Genomic DNA, 19,339 nt, shown 5'->3' with positions numbered 1-19,339 from the left:
TATGAAGTTCTTTTACTGCTACTCCCCAGCAAGTCATGGAATCACAGAATCAACCAGGTTGGAAAAGGCCTTTAATATCATCCAGTCCAACCCTTATCCCAGCACTGCCAAGGCCACCACTAACCCATGGCACTGAGGGCCTCGTCCATATGGTGCGTGAACACTTCCAGGGATGGTGATTCCAGCGCTGCCCTGTGCAGCCCGTTCCAATGCCTGAGCACCCTTTGGGGAAGGAATTGTTCCTCATCTCCATCTAAACCTGCCCTGGTGCAGCTTGAGGCTGTTTCCTGTTGTCCTGTCCCTTGTTCCTTGGGAGCAGAGACCAGCCCCCTCCTGGCTCCATCCCTCTGTCAGGCCGTTGTAGGGAGCGATAAGGTCCCCCCTGAGCCTTCTCTTCTCCAGGCTAAACCCCATCAGGTCCCTCAGCAGTTCCCCATCACACTTGTGCTCCAGGCCCTGCACCAGCTCCACTGCCCTTCTCTGGCCCTGCTCCAGCACATCATGTCTCTCTTGTAGTGAGGGGCCCAGAACTGAGCACAGGATTCAAGGTGCAGCCTCACCAGTGCCCAGTGCAGGGGGACAATCACTGCCCTGGCCCTGCCGCCACACTGATGCTGATAGAAGCCAGGAAACAAGCCTGGAAACAAGCCGCTCATGTTCAGCTCCATCAATCAGCACCCCCAGCTCCTTTCCCATAGGCAGTTTCCAGCTGCTCTTCCCAAGCCTGGAGCCTTGCAGGGGGTTGTTGTGGCTCAAGTGCAGGACCTGTCACTTTGCCTTGTTGAACTTCAACCCACGGGCCACAGTCCATGGATCCAGCCTGCCCAGATCCCTCTGCAGAGCTTCCTACCCTCCAGCAGATCAACGCTCCCATCCAACTTGGTGTCATCTGCAAATTTACACATCCCAGTATGGAGCAGTTTGCACCAGTACAGAGCAATATAGGCCACTGGGGCCCCAGATACTGCTGGGGTTTCAGCATCCCAGTGCTCCCAGTCCTTGCCGCCGGTCTTCCTACTTGTAGCTGTGCTCAACTCCCAATCCCTCCCAGTGCTCCCACTGCCTACTGCAGGTGCTCCAAGTCCCTCTCAGTCCCTGCCACAGTCCTTCTGTCATGTCTCATTTTGGTAATTCTTTTTCAGATTGCCATTTTTTGAGCTGCTAGGCTCTTTAGCCATGTGCTTCAGTACACACCAGAGGCTTCCTTTTACAAGGGCATGCAGTGATAGGACAAAGAGAAGTGTTTTTTAACTGAAAGAGGGTAGGTTTAGATTAGACTTTAGGGAGTTATTCCCTATGAGGGTGGTGAGGCACTGGAACAGATTGCCAAAGAAGTTGTGGCTGCCCCATCCCTGGCAGTGTTCATGGATGGGGCTTGGAGCAACCTGGTCTAGCGGAAGGTGTCCCTGCCCATGGTAGAAAGGCTGAAACTAGATGAGTTTTAAGGTCCCTTCCAAGCCAGACTATTCTAAGGTTCTCAATTTCCTTGACCCATCGTCTAAGCTATCCTTCTCTGAGCTTACCTGGGCAACACTTAGATCACTTCAAGTTTGGGTGTTAACACCCTGACAGCCACAAAACACAGCAGAACTCGTGTAATGAATAAATCCAGCCACACATCTGGACATTGCACCACACAGTACCCCTCAGTAACAACCCCTAGCTGACCCACAGTGTGATCAGAACGTGTGTTACGACTGACACCAACACCCCGACGAGGCACAGGCCTGTCTCTAAGGGCACAAGGAGAAGCCTCCAGTTACCCACTCCCCGGAGCACTACTTCCCGTGCTCTGAGGTGGAAGCACCGCTTCTTCCCCGTGCCCTGGGGCCGGCCGGGTGGAGCGCACCCACCACGACCAGCAAGCATGAGATAAGCACTCTGTTCAGCTCCAGGCCCCCAACACCCCCTGCGCATGCGCAGCAAAGGCTGTGGCACGAACAGGACCTTCAGGATCGGGGGTGGGGGGAGAGGCAGAACACTGCGGTCTGCGCCGCTCCTCCAATGAGGGCCTGGCTACGCCCCGCGCATGCGCAAAACGCCGCGCCCACCCGCCTCGCGCCGTAGAAGTGTTTCCGGCGCGGGGCCTGTGACGTCTGCGATCGGCGCCGGGCTGTCCGGCGGGCGGGCGGTGGGAGATGGCGGAGTATCTGGCCTCCATCTTCGGCACCGAGAAGGACAAGTGAGTGGCCCATCCCTTTCACCGGTGCCGCTCCCTGCGCTCCGGGAGCCCCGCGTGGGGAGCTCGAGGGAGGCCGGAGGCTGGTAGTGGGTTCCGCGGGGACGCGCAGCGCCAGCCTGGGCGGCCTGTACCCATCGTGGCGGTCAGCCCTTCCCATTTTCTCCCGCCTCGGGGCCCTGCGGTAACCCCCGCCAGGGCGCGCGCCCGCGGGATCCTTCCCCTCACCCCTCCCCATCCATCAATCCGTTCCTCTCCTCGCCATAGCCACGCGCTGGAATGTGGCGGCGCGGCCGCGGGGGGGAGAGGAAACGAAGCGGGCGCGCTCACTCCCCTTGCACCCCCACTAATCCGCCTCCCCTTGGCCCGCGGCCCTCTCTTTCCCCCCCCCCCCCTTTTCCTGTCGCTGGAGCGCGCGTGCGCGCGCCGCAAGGGACAGGGAGGGAGAAAGGGGGCGCGCGTGCGCGCGCCTTCCGCCGCGTGGGGCCTTGCGCGTGCCCGCGCGGGCGGGCCCCGCCCATGCGCTTCCCTCTTCCCCTTTTGCCGGGCCGGGTACGCGCTCTCGGGGACTTCCTCCTCCCCTTCCAATCCCCGCTCCCCGGCCGCCATGCGTGTGTGCTCGTGCCTCGTGGCGTTCTGACGGCCCCTCTCCCCTCCCTGCCTCCCCCCGCTCCGGCGGCCGCGCTTTTCTGGCGGTGGCGGGAGCTTCCCGCCGCCTCTCCCCACACCCCACCCCTAATCCTCCTGCCAGGGAGGGCCTCTTCTCCCTCCTTTTGTTCGTGTCTCTGCGCCTCGCAGCGGCCCGAGAGCTCCCGCTGTGCTGCGAGGACAGCGACTGGTTATTTCTCCCCCCTCCCCAGGGTGCGGAGGATTTCCCCGACTGCTGCATCCTGATCCTCAGGCTTCTGCCTGCAGCCTTCCACCCGTCGGGAACGCCTCTAGTTTCTCTGGTTGTTGGAAGCGTACTTAGAAAACACTCCTAACGAAAATTTGGTCACCACCGTCGGCCTGACCAAAGCAACGCGTTTTTCCACTCGTAAAAATGAAAGGGGGCATCGATGTGCTGCTGGACTAAATTACTCTTGCCAGCCCCTGGCCATGAGGCTTCTGATTTCCTTCTGCTTTATAGTGCAACATGCCAGTTCCAATCCACTCGTCTGTCAGAAAAAGCAGTGCCGACAGCCACTCTTGAGCTCTGCTACTGTAGCATCCTTTCTGATATGCATTGCAGTTTAACAGTATTAGTATGTGCCAGTATGGCAGGCATGAAATTCCTGTTACAGGTCTTATTTCCTATTCAAAAACCAAGCAGAACTCTTCAGAAAGTCTTGAAGTTGGAGGCATATTGGACATCTTATAGTTAGGTACTTTTTTGTTTCAGGTTAGAGTTCAGAAAAGACAGTAAGTATATTGTAATGCTAAGTATATATTTTCAAAATCATAAATGAAGAATAAACATGTTGCCATTTTACAGTAGAATGTTTTCCTAGAGATCAGATGTGCTTTAGTACTTTAATATTTTTCCCTTCCATGAGGTGATGTTGGCTACACAGGATTGTGGAAAGAATTGGTGTTAACTCTGAGTATGGAAATAATAATCTTTCTTCCAGGAGAATTCTTATGTTTCACGCACCCATATATAGCCCATAATAGTTCTCTTGCCCTGCAGAATTTTGCATTCAGTTTTCTCAGTCAAGGTAACTGAATTCCTTATGGTTTTCTTTCATCATTCCAAGTGAGTTACACTTTATATGTTGAGTGTTGCTGGCACTTCTAAACCAGCATAGTTCTGAAGGTGTCACAAGATGATGGTTAATTCAAGAAAAGCTTGTGGTTTAAAAAAACATTAAACGCTTCCTTTTCAAATCATTAACTACACTCATCAAAATGGCTTAACTAAATGTTTTGCTTGTTTGTATTCTCTCTGTAATGTGGTTTTTCTCTTACCTGAATTGTTGAAGGTACTGTGTTGGCAGCAGTCTGAATTACCCTTAGAGTGTAACTTTTAAACAGGCAGCTTATAAAACATTAGGTAGGTGCAACTGTATTTCCTAGACTAGGGGGTTGCATGAACCAAGACATAACTATATAGCTCACAGTAAAGCTTCTTGGACTGTTTTTCACATTATTTCCCACCCCATCACCCAGTGAAACTGGTAAAAAGACAAGAACGGAGAACCCAAAGGGTAAAATGGTGATCACTGCTTCTGTCTGTGGTGGTGTTGTGAATGCACTTCTGGTTTGAGTATCAGGTGAAATTGTTGAGATTACTTGCTGTACATTAGGGGTAAAGAGGAATGGACGTGAACAGGTTTGTTGTAAATACTTTCCTAGACTGATTTTTTTTCTGTGTTACTTCTGCACAACAAGATAAAGGCATGTAGGGCCTATGTTTTATAGTAATTGCATATTGTTTCCCGTTCCAATATGTAACTACTTTGTTCTTACTTGCAGAGTCAACTGTTCATTTTATTTCAAAATTGGAGCTTGTCGTCATGGAGACAGATGTTCTCGTTTGCACAACAAACCAACATTTAGCCAGGTTTGTTTTCTTTTTTTTTCCTCTTTCTTGTCAAAGTATAGTTTTGCTTCTTTAAAGCATAGATTCTCAGATACAAGTGAATAATTACCAAGATCCAGATTAAGTAGTTCACTTTTGGCCCCAGTTTATATGGGTTTTTGCTTTTTTTTTGGGTATTCCATTTACTTCTCCCAGCATTTCTAATTATCTCCTGTCACCCTTAATGGCTGCAGGAAGCGATGCTGTTGTAAGCTTGCCTGTAGTAGAGACCAACCAGTGCTAACTTTCAGGTGAGTGTGCCTTCTCAGTGGTGTTCAGGCACTTAAACCATCCCAGATCTTTTTAATCACAATGGCAGCATGTTCCACCTATGTCAAAGGTGTGAACTTAAATCTTTTATACATATAATGGAAGAAACCAATTAGTAAATAAGTGACTTGTCTGTCTTTACATTTGATCTCTGACCCAGGCTTATAAGTTTTGAGAGTAACTTACATTGTTCCTTTCACTGTGAAAGAGTTTTTTGGAAACAACTTGCCTGGTTGCTGAGGGTGTCTGTATCAATTGACCTGACAAATTATTTAATCTGACAACGTGAATATTGTTGGAGACATGATGTGTTACTGCATGTCTGTCAGAAAGGGGAAAAAAAAAGGAAAAGGTGCAGTGGATGATAGGGGTTTTGTTATGACCTCTGTAGTTCTCAGAAATTACATTCCTGGAGAAGTGTATTATTTATCTTTCTATCACTGCTGATTGTCAAGGCGTACAGGTAAACAGATTTCTTCAGGAGTATTGTAGGTGGCAGGTAGTGCTTGCAAAAGTTGTTGCATTATCAGTGATTTTATCTACAAAGGTAAAACTTGTATAGCAATGAAGTTCTGTGCAAGTTCATTTGAGCTGACTTGGAGCAGAATTGATGGGAATGGTGGGCTGGTGTCAGTGTGAGAAGAACTGTGGAGGCAGGTACCATCCACGTGTCTGGGCTTCAGAGCAATGACGCCCATGAGGTTAAACTCTTGAGTGCATGAGTTTGCAGGGGGAGTTCCAGGGGACAGTAGCTGTAGGATGCTGGTCAAGAGGGACCACTGCTGGTACTTCATGTACAAAAAGAGTTTCATGCTTCTAGTGTTTTAGGGTGGGTTTTTTTGTTAATAATTTTTAATATAACTATTGTATCTCAGAGGGAACATTGCCCATTTTCAAAATGACTCCATGTTGCTGACCTACATGAAGGGCATGCTAGAGTGTGATTGGTTATTTAGAGACTTGAATTTAGGTCATTGGCTACTAGAAAATATTCCTGAATTAGACACTTCCACAGTAGTTGTCTTTAGGTTTGGTTTTAAGCAACTCCCCCACACCCCCTAAAAAAAAAACCAAACACCACAACCCCAAATGTAACACTGTAAACTACTTCTTTTTTTTTTTGGGGTGTGTGTAGTTTTTTAAAACAAACAGGCAAAACCCAACCTCACAACCCTTTGTATGGAGCAACTTTTTCCTCTGTCAGGAAGTTCTTGCAGGCAGCCTTTAGCTTTGTTTTAGAGACTGTGGTTAGCAGTGCCAGCTGATGTGGGTCAGCAGGGAATGTGTGACTCTTCAGTGATGTCTGGGACTGCTTCAGCACTGCTCCTGACAGGTGTGCTGTGTTGTAACACCTCTAATGTACCTGGCAGGTGTGTAGGGTTCACTATAGAAATCTTTACTTGTATGCAGATTGATAATCAGCTGTGATAGAAGAACAGATACTCATTAATGGGAAGTTACCAGTGCAGTATTTTTATCTTGTGTTGCTATTGCTGGTACAGCTCCTTTATATGGGAAAGCTGTGTTAGGAAAGGTCGTGCGATCCAGGGTGATTGAATTACCACTGATCAGCAGAAACACTGTAATACTGCATGTTTCTGGCTCTCTCCAATTGTAGGCAAAACGTAGTTATTTTAAACCTGGGCCATGGAAGCACAAAGCTTTGGTTGGTATGACTGTACCCATTATAAAACAAGTGTGTGATTTTTAAATGAGATATTACAGTTTTGGGTGTTTTCTTTACATGTGAAGTGGGCAGCATATGTAGGTCTGACATTGCTGGTCCTGTGACTTAAGTTCTGAATTCTTACTGTGACTAATAATAATGTGTAAGCTAAAATTTGGGGATTGCGATTCATACTAACAGTGAGCTTGTATTTTAAGTAATCAAATTTCAATTTTTGAGCTGCTTACAGTGATATGGACGTTTGGAATTTTTTTTGTAATATTAGTTTACTAACTTAAACATGGTTTGTTTTTTCAGACAACTTGATTTTAAGAAGAACGATACAAATGTAAGGTTTCAAGTCTGCCTGGGCTAATTCTTCAAGTAAAAAGCAGAAGGGCTAAAAGGATATTGTCCTTATTTGAAGGATCGGAAACGTGATGCCTGTGATGCTATTATATTATTTAAACAGAAATTCCACCAAGAAATTCCTGACGCACAAAATGAGACTTGCCTAAAAACCTTACTGTCTGGTGCAGCAGTTTAGACTCTGGCATTCTGTATTATACGCTGTGCACATAACACTGTTTCCACTCCCCCTCCCAGCCTTGCAATGATGAGTCTGATCCTGAAAGCTAGGCATCTCCATAAGATCACATAGTTTGACATTTCAGGTGACTGCTTCACAACTCTCGTTTTGAGGATAGCTCTTGAGAGAAATGCAGCTCTTTCTTGGTGGTTAATTAAAACTGTTTTCATAATATGATGGTCTGGATGAAATTTTGGAAGATATTCTGCAAATACAAAAGGAAATCTTGAGAATAGAATCTTACTTTTAGCTGTTTGCAAACAAGTTGTCTCTTTGCAATTGTCTATTATATGCACAGCAGCCAGTAGAATTCCCCTTTTTATTTTTTTTCCCCGCAGACCATCTTGATTCAAAACATCTATCGTAACCCCCAAAACAGTGCACAGACGGCTGACGGCTCACACTGTAAGTCCCACAGTTGGAGAAATTTTTTTAAAGAATGGTGTTAAAGAGCCCACTCCTAATTATGAGTAAATAATGTTGGCTTCTGAGCTGCTGACATAAAGCTGTTGCAAACAGGACAAGTGACGGAACTCTTCTTGCGCATAGATCAAGAACTTGGGAAATGTGTGCAGTTCAGAATGCAGAAGTGACTGCATAAATTGGACTTCATGCAGATGCTCTTTTGCACTGCAGAGTGAAACTCAATTGTGTAGTAACTCTTTTTAAAGGGTTAAACTGCAGACATTTTTCAAATTCTTGATTTAACAAAAAAAAATTAAAACCAAAAAGGGATATAAATAGGTACATACATGACGTACGGTAAGTTTCCCAAAACTGGGTTTTTTTTTTTCATCTTAACTTTTTTAGGAAAATGGAGATTTCATGTTATGCTGTAATTATTGTATTACTTTCCTGTGATTTTGCTGCTAAAAACCATTTGATGCAACCAAATTCAAACAAATTATTATGGCTGTAATTTGAATACTGTGTTTGGGTGCCATCTATTATGTATCTGCCTGAAATTGTGCAGAACCGCACTAGAGTAACTTTGTTGAATTAAAACCAAAAATACAATAATGGAGTATCATGAGATCTCTATTACTTTACAGTGATAGGTTGATTCAGAAAGGTCACCAGCTAAGTGCAAGTTCTCCTTGGGAGAGAATAACCACCTCTCTTTCAGCACAGACTCGGCTAAAGCGACCCTAGAGGAAACCGGTTTCTTGTTAAAATTATTTTCCATAATATAAAGTTGTTGCGTTTTGTATTTCAGACCATTGCCCTCTTGAACATTTACCGTAACCCTCAAAACTCTTCCCAGTCTGCTGACGGTTTGCGCTGTAAGTTCATACAAGTTCCTTCACTGGTTCCCTGGGCTTGATTGTCAGAGCTCAGTGTCGACTTAAGCTGGTCTGCCATTTTAGTTTAACAGATCAAACTGACCACATTTCATTAAATGTGTCCAAAACCAACACACATCCACAAAAAAACCCCCCACGACCTCTTTTTTGTCCCGCTCACCTTCCTCCCTTCTCCCAGAACTATGAGGGGAATCTGTATACCACCTAATCAAAAAGGGTTGCAGTTGTACTTCCCCTGTAAAGCAGTTTGGTTATTCTGGTTTCTTCCCCTATGCCTTTCTCCCTGCTGGAGAATCTGGCATCCTAGGAGCATCCTAGGAATGTTTTGTGCTGTTCATTAGGTTCCACTGCCTAAAAGAGCAGTACAATGACACGTTGACTTCATCCAGAGCAAAATTCCTGCTCTGTAAATATTAAGAGAACTTGATTTTAAACTTTTTAGGCTGCATGCAGAAGTTTGTCCTAGGTTAATGCAGCTTCCATTTAGAGTGTACTTTGGAAGAACACACTTTGACAACACTTCCCTTCTGGCAGCTGTCCTTTTTTGGATAGGTGCATACTTAAAATTCCTTTCATGCTTTGAAAATTCGAATTCCAAAACCAAGTTGCTTATTTATGTAGGCAGATACATCTTTAAAAGTATTTTTGAGGAGGGGAAGGCATTTGGGTATGGTCATGAACTAATTTAATAGCTCCTCAAGAGGTAGGAATGGGCATAAGAAAACACACCTGCTGTGAAACTGGCAGAAGTTAAACGATGAGGATTGTTGATCGGTGATTACTGATACTGTGATTTGAATCCTCAATATTAGAGTAAAATTAAGAAAAAAAAAGGGGGAAAGAAAAGTTTTAGGACCAAAAAGGATTGGTGTTATTTTCTAACTAATATTTCTTGTTGAAGTGATTGACTGTGTGGTAATAAAGCTTTGTTCGGCTATTCCTTTTTTTTGACTGTTGGATTATAGACTAGTTCAGATTAGTTACCAGCATTTGATCAGATGTGTTTTATGAAATCAGCCATTAACTTCAAAGTCAATGCTGTCTCTTCTGCTTCTAAAAGTTAATAATGGCCCAATGATGTAATTTGAGCATTTTGTCGCACAATTGAGCTAGATATGTATCAAGCTATGTAAGTTTGTCTAGATGCTTAAACAGTTCTCTCGGTTTGTAGGCTTTCTTGTTGCAGATGCTTAGTATTAATTAATGCTGTTTCAGTAAACCAAAAAATTTACAGTTGGGTAAATCTGTCCCTGAATTCTCAATGAGCTGGTAACTAATTTGCACAGTTAACAGCAGTTTGGTCTGTGGAGCTGTTTAGATTGTAAAGTTGCAAGAGCCTTGAACAGATTCTCTAGCGTTTTCTGAATGCTGGTATCCGTCTCTAGTTTGTCTTGAAGAGCGGGTAGCTATTCAACAGAGCTTGACTGTACCTCTGTGGTAGAGCTGAAGCTCTGTTGTTACCAGTAAGTTTGCTGAAACTCCTGGCTTCTTGTTTTCTCAAAACTTGTCCCTACTTAAGTACTGCATGTATTTTTAATGGATAAATTGGGTAGCTATTTAATGCTTTTGTTATTGTTGCTTAACTGTCTTCCTTTCTATTGCCATCATAGAGGATTAACCTTAGTTTTGAACAGCAGTAGTTTTCCTGAGTATTTCAATTAGTACTTGGGCTTCTCAAGGTTCAGATACCAGTGGCCCTGGCAAATGAATGTTTGTAAAGCCTGTGCATATGTATGCTTCCCACTTTAGAAGGACGTTCAAGTAGTCATTACCTGTTGTTTATGATCTCCTAATATGACAGTGAGATCTCCTTACAAGTTTTTAGTGCTTGTCCATCTGTTAACGAGTATTATTATATTATTTATTCCCAGTGCGGCTCACAGAGCCCCTGTATGGTATTCTTAAAAAAAAATAAATCCACAAAAAAAAAAACAAACAAAAAAAACCAAACCCTATCATTAGTTATTAATAAGCTCTTATCAGTGGTGTTGGCAGAACCCTGGGAATATAGTTAAGTATTAAACTGTATAGAAGGTTTGGTTTAATGTTTGATATTCCTTAATTTGCTGTATAACCACGGGGAAGAAAAAAGTTCTTAAAAGCAGACATGTTTCAAATGCAGAAACATTCCTAGCCCAAACTGTATAGCAAGTTCCCCCTGTCCTTCTTCAGGAGGTGAGGTGGGTGGAAGGAAAGTAATGAAGTTCCAAAGAGTGTGGCTGGTTAATGTTAGAGCCTTTGAAGGAAAATGTGAAGTACCAATGGTAACATTAGCCAAAAATGACTGAGCCCAAGGCACTTCTTTCTTTCCATAGCAGACTGAAGTAAATAAGCACAACTTTGTTGGCTCAGTCTCTCTCTCACATTTTGTCAACTAAACCAGCAATGTTTGTAATTTAAAGGCTAGAACACTTTTTCTAGAATAAAATGCAGGCTTCATTTTAAAGCTGGTCTGCTTGATCTTGATAAACCACTTAACTGCTGAAGAGCTAATACATTAAGCTTTAACGTGTACACCTTAATGTAGTTTAAAATGCTGTAGTCTGGAAGGAATAAATGAAATTTGTTTCTATATTAATGCTTTGAAAAATCAGCCAAACTTGCATTGTTTTTTATAGCAGCAGGCAAGCAGCGCTCACTTGTGAAGTCCAGCTTAAAGCATGAAAATAATCTAATGTGAATATATGGCTGGCTTGGCTTGCACTTAAAGGTGTTTTGCAGGCCTACAGGAAAATGAAGTGATGCTCAAAATTAAACTAGAAAATTGCTCTCTGTTGCAGAGCATGATGGTACCTTCTTTGAGAGCACTGAGGAAAGTGTGTCATTTCAATAACTATTTTAAGCATATGTAAAAGTAAGAGTTCTAGGCTGCGTGACATTGTGAACTTGCAATTTCTAGTGTAATATGCTGGAGAGGTGAACGTGTTAAAATGAAATTCTGCCTTTAGGAAGAGGAACACTAAATTTTAGTCATGCAATAAAATATATATTAAAATATGCAAACGTAACAAAGCACTTGCCTTCTGTTTAGGTAAAACCTGGTAGAAAGAGGGTAGGACTGTATATTAAATTTAAGTGATATTTAAGAGTAATTCCTTTCCCCTTTTAAATTTGTGCATAAAAGTTTGGCTCTGATTAAAACTTGTTTTGATTTGATCATGTCAATGTAATGTTTTGACATACACTTTGGGAACTCAAAGTTCTTCGAACATACTTTTTAATATTCCTGTTAGTTAGCTCCATGCTATATGGTGTCTTTTATGCTCCAGGCGACCTGTCTAGATTGTTTTGTAGTGTGATCAAAATCTCTTCTTTATTATTTATAGACTCTAATCGATATGACTCTTGATTTTTTACAGGTGCTGTGAGTGATGTTGAGATGCAGGAACATTACGATGAATTCTTTGAGGTATGTAACAGATGTAAAAATGTATTAAAGCGTTTGTGTATTTGTCAACAGAATGAGTTAAATGGATTCACAGAAAAGCACTTGTTTCCTCAGGTGGCGTTCTAAAAATTACAACTTTGAGTGCTTCATATGTCCTGGTATAACCACTGGTTAATTTGGCATTAACTTTGCTGTTCATAATAGATTTTGTTTAATAATCAACAGCAGTTAAGCAGTGTAGCGTTTTGATTCCATAATACTCCTCTTTGCTGTAAATTTAAAATATACTTGACTATAGAAGCAAGTTGAATAAAACTGTTAGCATCAAGACTTATGTATAGTGTTTTCAGTGCATCTTACATGTTCTGTGAATACTGTATGCATAATGTTTTCCATAGCTTTTTATTGTATCCTGTTAGTGCCCTAATTACAGATGGACACAGTACTAGCCAAGCAAGTACTAATTTAAAAAAAAAAAAAAAAAAAGGGGGGAGGGTGTTATTTTGTCTTTTTTTTTAAAGAAAGGCCTTCTTTTGTACTTACTAATATCTAAATGCAATAATTCTGTAGTTAGAACTAATGAGCTGCAATCTTTTAATTGGTTGTTTTGTGCCTAGGAGGTCTTCACAGAAATGGAAGAAAAATACGGTGAAGTTGAAGAGATGAACGTTTGTGATAACCTTGGAGATCATCTAGTAGGAAACGTATATGTAAAGGTAGGATAGAGAAATGTTTTTATATAATCAATAGGGGTGGTATTTATTTATTTGATAATTCTGAAAGCTACTGTATACTTATAACTCGTGAGAATAGCTCTTCACGACATAAGTTTCTCTCCAACTTCATAATATAAAGTAGAAAGTGAGAATGTGAATGGAATCTGAAATTTTAAGAGATTATGTGAAGTTCTCGATACTCCAAATCTGCTGCTTTCATAGAGAGTAACACTTCTTTTATACATTCTTATAAATACAGTCACCACTGATGGCCTGTTCAGTTTGCTGGATTAATTTGGGGTCTGTCTTTCTATCACACTGCCTGTTAAGCACTTAGTTATGAGCAAAGATTTATTCACAACATTTGCATTTATTTTCTAGCTTCTCCGTTAAACAAAATGTCTTGTAACCAAGCTAATTTGGCAACAGCTGAATGGTTTAAGGTGCAAATTGTAACACTTGAGCTTAGCTCTTAAAAGTCATTGGTATCACTTGAATAATGAGCAAAAAGTTGTCACCTGAAGAAATTTCATGGTGCGTACACAGAGTTGGGGAGTTTTGAGACTCTTAGTTCGACAATTTTTACTGTGCATTCCTTTCACTGGAAAGCAAAGCCTAAAATTCTCAATTGTGTAGGTTATCATCAGAAGGAAAAAAATTGTTTTAACAAATATAGGAGTGTTCAGCTGTGAAAAGGAATTTCAAATTGAAGTTTTACGTTCATCATAAAACTGGATCAGATTTTTGTAAATTCTGACTTAACTGAGAGGTTCAGTTCTTGTGCAGGTTTCTCTTAAATGCTGGGGAAAAAGGCCCATTCAATTTGGAGCATTAATGTTCTAGAAAGTACTCTTAAGCATTCTGTTTGTTTAAAGTTGTACTAAGAATACGTATCTTCTTTTGTTGATGGAACTTTCTAACTTGAAAGACGAAATAGAACATGAGAGAAGACACTGATGTTCTGATTAGCTGATTCCTGATTAATGAGAAGCTACCATTTTTACCCTTGATTTGATAGACTGTCCCAGGAACTCTGAAATAGCTTGTAGTTTGATAACTAATTCTAAGCCTCAGATAACTCACAGCTGATCTGATAGGAATCTTCAGGCTACTTCTCTTGCTTCTCTATAATGAGAAAATGTTGATTTTGCTTTTAGTTTCGCCGTGAAGAAGATGCAGAAAAGGCTGTGATTGACCTGAACAATCGTTGGTTTAATGGACAGCCCATTCATGCTGAGCTTTCACCTGTGACTGACTTCAGAGAGGCCTGTTGCCGTCAATATGAAATGGGGTAAAAAGTGACTTCCTCTGGCAGTATCTCTGAAATGCTTGGACAAACAGGGTGGTTGCTTGGGTGAGGCTTTTACATATAGCTTAGGGTACCAAAAAAAAAACCACTTCAGGTAACATTAATATGAAGTACCTGCACGGAACCTCTTGACTTTTGACATCTTTTGTAAGATTTTGATCTAGGAGTGAGTCAGAGTCAGTAAGTGATGCTTGCAGTTTACTGGGTTTAGTGTTAGAGGAGATTAACTTTTAGATGGTTAGAGGCCCACTAGGGTTTAGGGCAAAGAGATGAAGCCTAGAGCTGGGAATTGTAACTGTGTCTCTTGAATTCTGTTTCAGCGAGTGTACACGAGGAGGCTTCTGCAACTTTATGCATTTGAAGCCCATTTCTCGAGAGTTAAGGCGCGAGTTGTATGGGCGGCGGCGTAAAAAGTAAGTTTGCTTTTAAATATGATTAAAGCAGGTAAATTCAGAGTCAGTTGCTGAAAATTCTGAAGGCATATCTTTAAACTTAAGTCCTCCTTGTTCTTTCTAAGGCAGTTCTGGCATATGCCAGTGAAAGGCATCAGGTAAAGGGCATCAAGTAAAACTAGCAAGTAGCCAGTTAGAACAAAGGAATAGCTCTCTGTTTAAAAACAAAAAAAAGATATGGTGGTTCTTGCTGTGAGTACTGTGGAAGCTTGAAGGTTGATGTGGATATAAGAGAAGGCAGGGTTCAAGAACAACATCCACTGAGTTACTGACTACATGGGACCTACCTGTGGTTCAAGTCTCCAAAGTGTGTACTGTTGCAGGTGGACATTACTTGGAGAAGTAGTGCTTTGCCCCTTCTCTCTTTTATTCTCTTCTAAATGTATTTGCTCACATCCTCTGTCAGAAGTAGGCTATTTGGCTAATGGTCATTTTGGCAGGAACAGACTGGCCACTTTCAACATTATGCGCAATCGAGTATAACTATAGATTATATTCAGGACCCAACCTTATTTGTTTTTAACAATTAATGGCCAATTTTTCTAGCCTGTATTCATTCCTTAGTGTCAGTAAGAGGCAGTTGCTGTACTTAGCTTATTTTTAATAGCACTAGCCTCACAATGTGGTCCTTCTTCATAGAAAGTCTCAGTAGCGCAAAGGAGTAGTAATTCTGCTTAATGGCGACAAGTTGTGGTACATACATTTTATATTTACATTCATTAAGATACCTTGTAGAAAGGCTTATATCACTACTGTTATGATAACACCTGTTTGTGTATGGTTCACTTTGAGCTGGATTCAGTCTGCTTGCTTTTAGCACCTTGATCTTTAGGAAAGGCGTATAAAGCTGTTGAGCTTCCTTTTATAGAGAGCACAATTTTGTAATTTTCTTCCAATCACAGAAGGAGCCTGGGATGATTGAATGTGTTCTTTCCCTATAAATGTCTTTGATTGGCAGTGTCTTAGAACTTGTGAGGATGAATTCAACTTTGGAAAATGTAGACTGTGTTGCTTAGGCATATGTATTTGTGCCTAACTACTTTCCCAATTAATATTAATTTAAACTCAAATATAAACATTTAAGAAGTTTAAAAAGATGAAGGATGCTCTTATATTAGCCTTTTGGTCATTTTTATGAGTCTGGATCTTTTGAATTTAATACCACCAGTTAAAAGGTCTCACCTTTTATTGCAAGAAAGATCAGACTTTTGTGTTTGGCTTTGGAATATGGTGGATTTACCCACTGCCCAGTTTTCAGTTTGCCATATTTAAATCCTTTGTGCAGCTAAAGCTGCCACAGGTTAGCAGTAAGGCTAGATATTAGAAAAAGTGTCAGTGGGGTTTCACAGGTAGATTGCATAAATGAGACTAACCTGAAAGTAGTTCTGCACAATGAAATACATCAAAGTTTTTGGGGGGAGGAAGGAGAAAAGAGTAACCCAAAACTTTTGAGTGATAGGTTAATTTAGTAATTCTGAACAGCTCAGTGGTATGCAAGAGTTCTATATGTCTGTGTCATAGTAAAATTTGTCACCACCCACACTCCCACCCCAAAAAATGTCGTCATGTAACAATATTCTGCATACTTAAGACTTGTAGCATTAACTTCCTGAGCTTTTGAGCTCTGCTGATTTCTACACCTATTTTAAAATGTACTGTTAACTTATTTTTATAAAATCGGCAAAGGAAAGAAAAAAAACAACCTACCCCCCCAAAAAAGATAACTGAGTTGTAATTGCTGATTAATGCAGTTGGTTTAATAGGAGTGGACTTAGAGCTGTAGGGTTTTGATACGTGTTGTTAAGAGCTATTTGTAACTGCTAAAGCAGGTGTCCCCTTCTCTTGCTGCTTTAATTAACAGCTGCATAAAGTGCATTTAGTTCCTCTCCTTGCCTTTTCCCAAGGCTTGCACATCCATTGGGAGCAGTTGACTCTTGTAACAGTATATGTTGACTCCCTGGTATTAAGCTTGCTCAGTTTGTAAGTATCTTAAAGGCCTTTTCCAACCTTGTTGGTTCTGTGTGGTTTCACAGCCTGAGTGCCAATTCACCAGCCCTCCTAATCACAGTGTCTCATTTCCTTGTTACGTACGTCCTTAAGTGTTCCACTGTGGTACTACAAGTAAACTGCCAATTGTGATGAAACAATAAAATGTTCCAACTTTCTTTGAAGGCATAGATCCAGGTCGAGATCTCGTGAACGTCGGTCTAGATCCAGAGATCGTGGTCGTGGAGGTGGTGGTGGTGGAGGAGGAGGACGCGAACGTGATAGGAGGCGGTCAAGAGATCGTGAAAGATCTGGTCGATTCTGAGCCATGCCATTTTTACTGTATGTCTGCTAGAAAGTGTTGTAGTTTGACCAAACAAGTTCATAATGAGATTTTTTTTAAAAGATGGGCTTCTGAATAAAAAATTTGTAGTGATACAGTATTCTTTGTGTAACTTGTTTCTTGTTGGGGGGAGTCTTTTTAACTGTCATTCCTCTATCTTGACAAATTACCTGGATTAACTATGCCTGAGGGAAAGGTGGTAAATGTATTGGAGGAGCGCCAGTTTTGGGTTTGATTTTGGTTTGGGGTTTTTTTTTTCTTCTTTATTTGGGTATAATTTGAACTGTTGATGAAAATGTATGTGTATATAATATAAAATATTATATACATAGTAAAAATAATATACTGCTTAAGAAACAGTTACATAAGTTTCCCTTTTCTGCTATGCTGTCTGCTTATTTAGGTTAGTTTAGGCACATTTAAAAGGAAGGCTGTGCAAAATGCGTTTATTTACCAAGTAGAAGCGCTTAGTTACAGAAATGTATGTTTGTTTGTTACCAGAAGTCTGTGCTCTGTCTATCAATGTGACTGTGGCATTTACAATAAATCCAATTTCTTGGTGTAAAATCTAAAGCCTATTTTATAAGCACTCTGGAGTAGCTGAATTGCTACTGTGGCAGAGCTCATAGCTTGATATTTTTTTTTCTTTTTTTTTAATTATTCTTGACTAAATTCCTTGTCTTTGGCTGGAAAGAAAGTTGCCTAGTGCAACTTTCCCTAGTGGGGGAAAATAGTAATATTTTTTATTGCAATAATTAATAATAGGCAGGTGAGGTTTTGTAAGGAAATTTATGTTCCATGCAGCACAATACATAGCATCTATTGAAGGAAATGCAAGGTCCTAAATACAAGGACCAAATTTCTCTAGGACTGAAGGGATTTTTTTCCACTCCATGTTCTCTTAGCTGTCATTTAATGAAAAGCATTGTTAAGTGTTCAAGGTCATAGGAAACTAATTGGAAGCTAGTTCAAAATAAATGTCTTTCCACGTTTACTCAGTTCCTGATAGCCTGAAGTGTGGTAAAAGCTAATGGATAGATGGCAGTTTCTTCACAAACAAGACATCTTTTTCTATCTGAATTTTAATTGAATTACACAATAGCTGTATATCTTAGGTTTTGTGTCTCCTAAGGAGTTTAAGCTCTAAATGTTGCTGGAACATCTTAAGAGAGAATTTGTACAATGACTGTCTTGCAGTTTAACTTTGTCTGATTTTATTCAAAGTGGAACATAGTAAGAAATTTTGGTCAGTGGTCATATTTCTGCAAGATACAGCTTGGTTGTACTTGAAGCTATGTAAGAGAGCTTTCCAGAGGAGGAGAGAATTTACTAGTCCTGTTTTAGTTCTGAGTCAGGTAACTTGCTAAATTATAAATTTGCTCCTTTATTTTTAGTAATCTTAAAAACAAAACAGAAAAAAAACTTAGATTAACCAACCAGCTTCTCTCTGCCTCCAAAGTAAGTATAAAACTTTTTCTCACTGGAACTTGGAGTTGGCAAACAAAATAATATTGAAAAAAGAGCTGTTCTAAATAAATCTGCTTTGCCAGTAACCTTTTAAAAGCATATCACACTGAAGTTGGCTTCACTGCTTATGTTCTGTTGCAAATACATAAATTATGCTTTCTTTTCACTGGAGAAATTGAGCAGTGCCTGGCAAAAAATAGCTGAGCTGACACCTGTGGTATTTCTGCTAGGTGTTAGTAATCTGACATTGATAATTCAGTTCTTGCAGTTTACAGGATACGAATCTAGTTCCCTTTCCTCTTCAGTGAAATGTAAGATTATTAATGAGCTAACTTAAATCTTGGGCTCACAAAGGTGAGGAGAGTCTTGTTTTCAAACCAGTATCTAGTGTAATAGGGGAACTACTTAAACAGGTTTAAGATTATTTTCTCATAGAGTAATGGCACAAGCTCATTTGCCATATAAACAAGTTAAACTATAAATGTGTCTCTATAATGGCTTTCATCTGTTTATTTAAACCCTGTTAAATTGCAGGTACATTTCTGTATGAACAACAGAAGATTGATTTCTCCCTCTAGCCCACTATCTCTTTAAAAAAGCCCTCTTGAATTCCACCAGATGTCTCATTTTATGGTCTGATTGCACAGCTGTCCAAAAGTTAACCATGTAACTGGAATATGTCATAATGGGCACTGAAAGCAATGGATTTTGCTGGATACTCTTAAGGAAAAAAAACTTGTGCATCAACCATTACCTGATTGTATAATGATTACCTAGTGACAACATTCAACATACAAACTAAGCTCATGACCTAGCTTCAGTTAGGTTCACCTTTGAAGACTGTACTACCAGTAAAATTCATCACATTTGAAATTTAAAACTGCACAAATTTGGTTAAACACACATCATAGTGCAAACTGTATTGGCTTTACCAATACAAACCAAGTGGAAATCCTACCCTCCCCTTCTGTAGTTGCTCATAATGTCTTAGAGTAAGATTACTTCTCCCCACCCCTTCCTCCTTGAGATACCTACTTCTCACAAATATTTCATTGTTAAGTCTTCTGTTAAACAGTAGCTAGTAATTTATGGAATTCCTTTACCTCAAAT

General features: G+C 41.0%; 1 protein-coding gene across 9 annotated transcripts; it reads left to right on the top strand.

The window, feature by feature from the left end:
- Positions 1–2,004: 2,004 nt before the first annotated feature.
- U2AF1 (U2 small nuclear RNA auxiliary factor 1) lies at positions 2,005–16,862 on the top strand. 9 transcript variants are annotated; one of them, XM_061359255.1, is made up of 11 exons: positions 2,005–2,182; positions 3,040–3,580; positions 4,634–4,721; positions 4,934–4,990; positions 6,994–7,024; positions 7,603–7,669; positions 11,928–11,977; positions 12,574–12,672; positions 13,830–13,963; positions 14,302–14,394; positions 16,606–16,862. In XM_061359255.1, exons 3-11 carry the CDS (start codon positions 4,675–4,677, stop codon positions 16,742–16,744), a joined length of 717 nt encoding a protein of 238 aa, XP_061215239.1. In that variant the 5' UTR covers positions 2,005–2,182; positions 3,040–3,580; positions 4,634–4,674; the 3' UTR covers positions 16,745–16,862. The 9 variants fall into 9 exon arrangements, with proteins under 9 accessions (XP_061215239.1, XP_061215237.1, XP_061215240.1 ...); XM_061359253.1 differs by lacking the exon at positions 3,040–3,580; XM_061359256.1 differs by lacking the exons at positions 3,040–3,580; positions 4,934–4,990; positions 6,994–7,024; positions 7,603–7,669 and adding an exon at positions 8,481–8,547.
- The last annotated feature ends 2,477 nt before the right edge of the window (positions 16,863–19,339 follow it).

The sequence above is a fragment of the Neopsephotus bourkii genome, unplaced genomic scaffold, assembly GCF_033783945.1.
Source record: "Neopsephotus bourkii isolate Nb327-2 ecotype Australia unplaced genomic scaffold, CSIRO-AGI_Nbou_v1 NB_962, whole genome shotgun sequence".
Lineage (NCBI taxonomy): Eukaryota > Metazoa > Chordata > Aves > Psittaciformes > Psittacidae > Neopsephotus > Neopsephotus bourkii.
The sequence above is the reverse complement of the archived record's forward strand: the minus strand, read 5'-3'. Positions and strand labels throughout refer to the sequence as shown.

Bases quoted from the DNA above. Each gene is read 5' to 3' on its own strand.
- U2AF1 (XM_061359252.1), top strand. From the start codon at position 4,569: ATGTTTTATAGTAATTGCATATTGTTTCCCGTTCCAATATGTAACTAC. The intron at 4,722-8,480 runs GTTTGTTTTCTT...TTTGTATTTCAG, and splicing joins ACAAACCAACATTTAGCCAG to ACCATTGCCCTCTTGAACAT. The intron at 11,978-12,573 runs GTATGTAACAGA...TTTTGTGCCTAG, and splicing joins ATTACGATGAATTCTTTGAG to GAGGTCTTCACAGAAATGGA.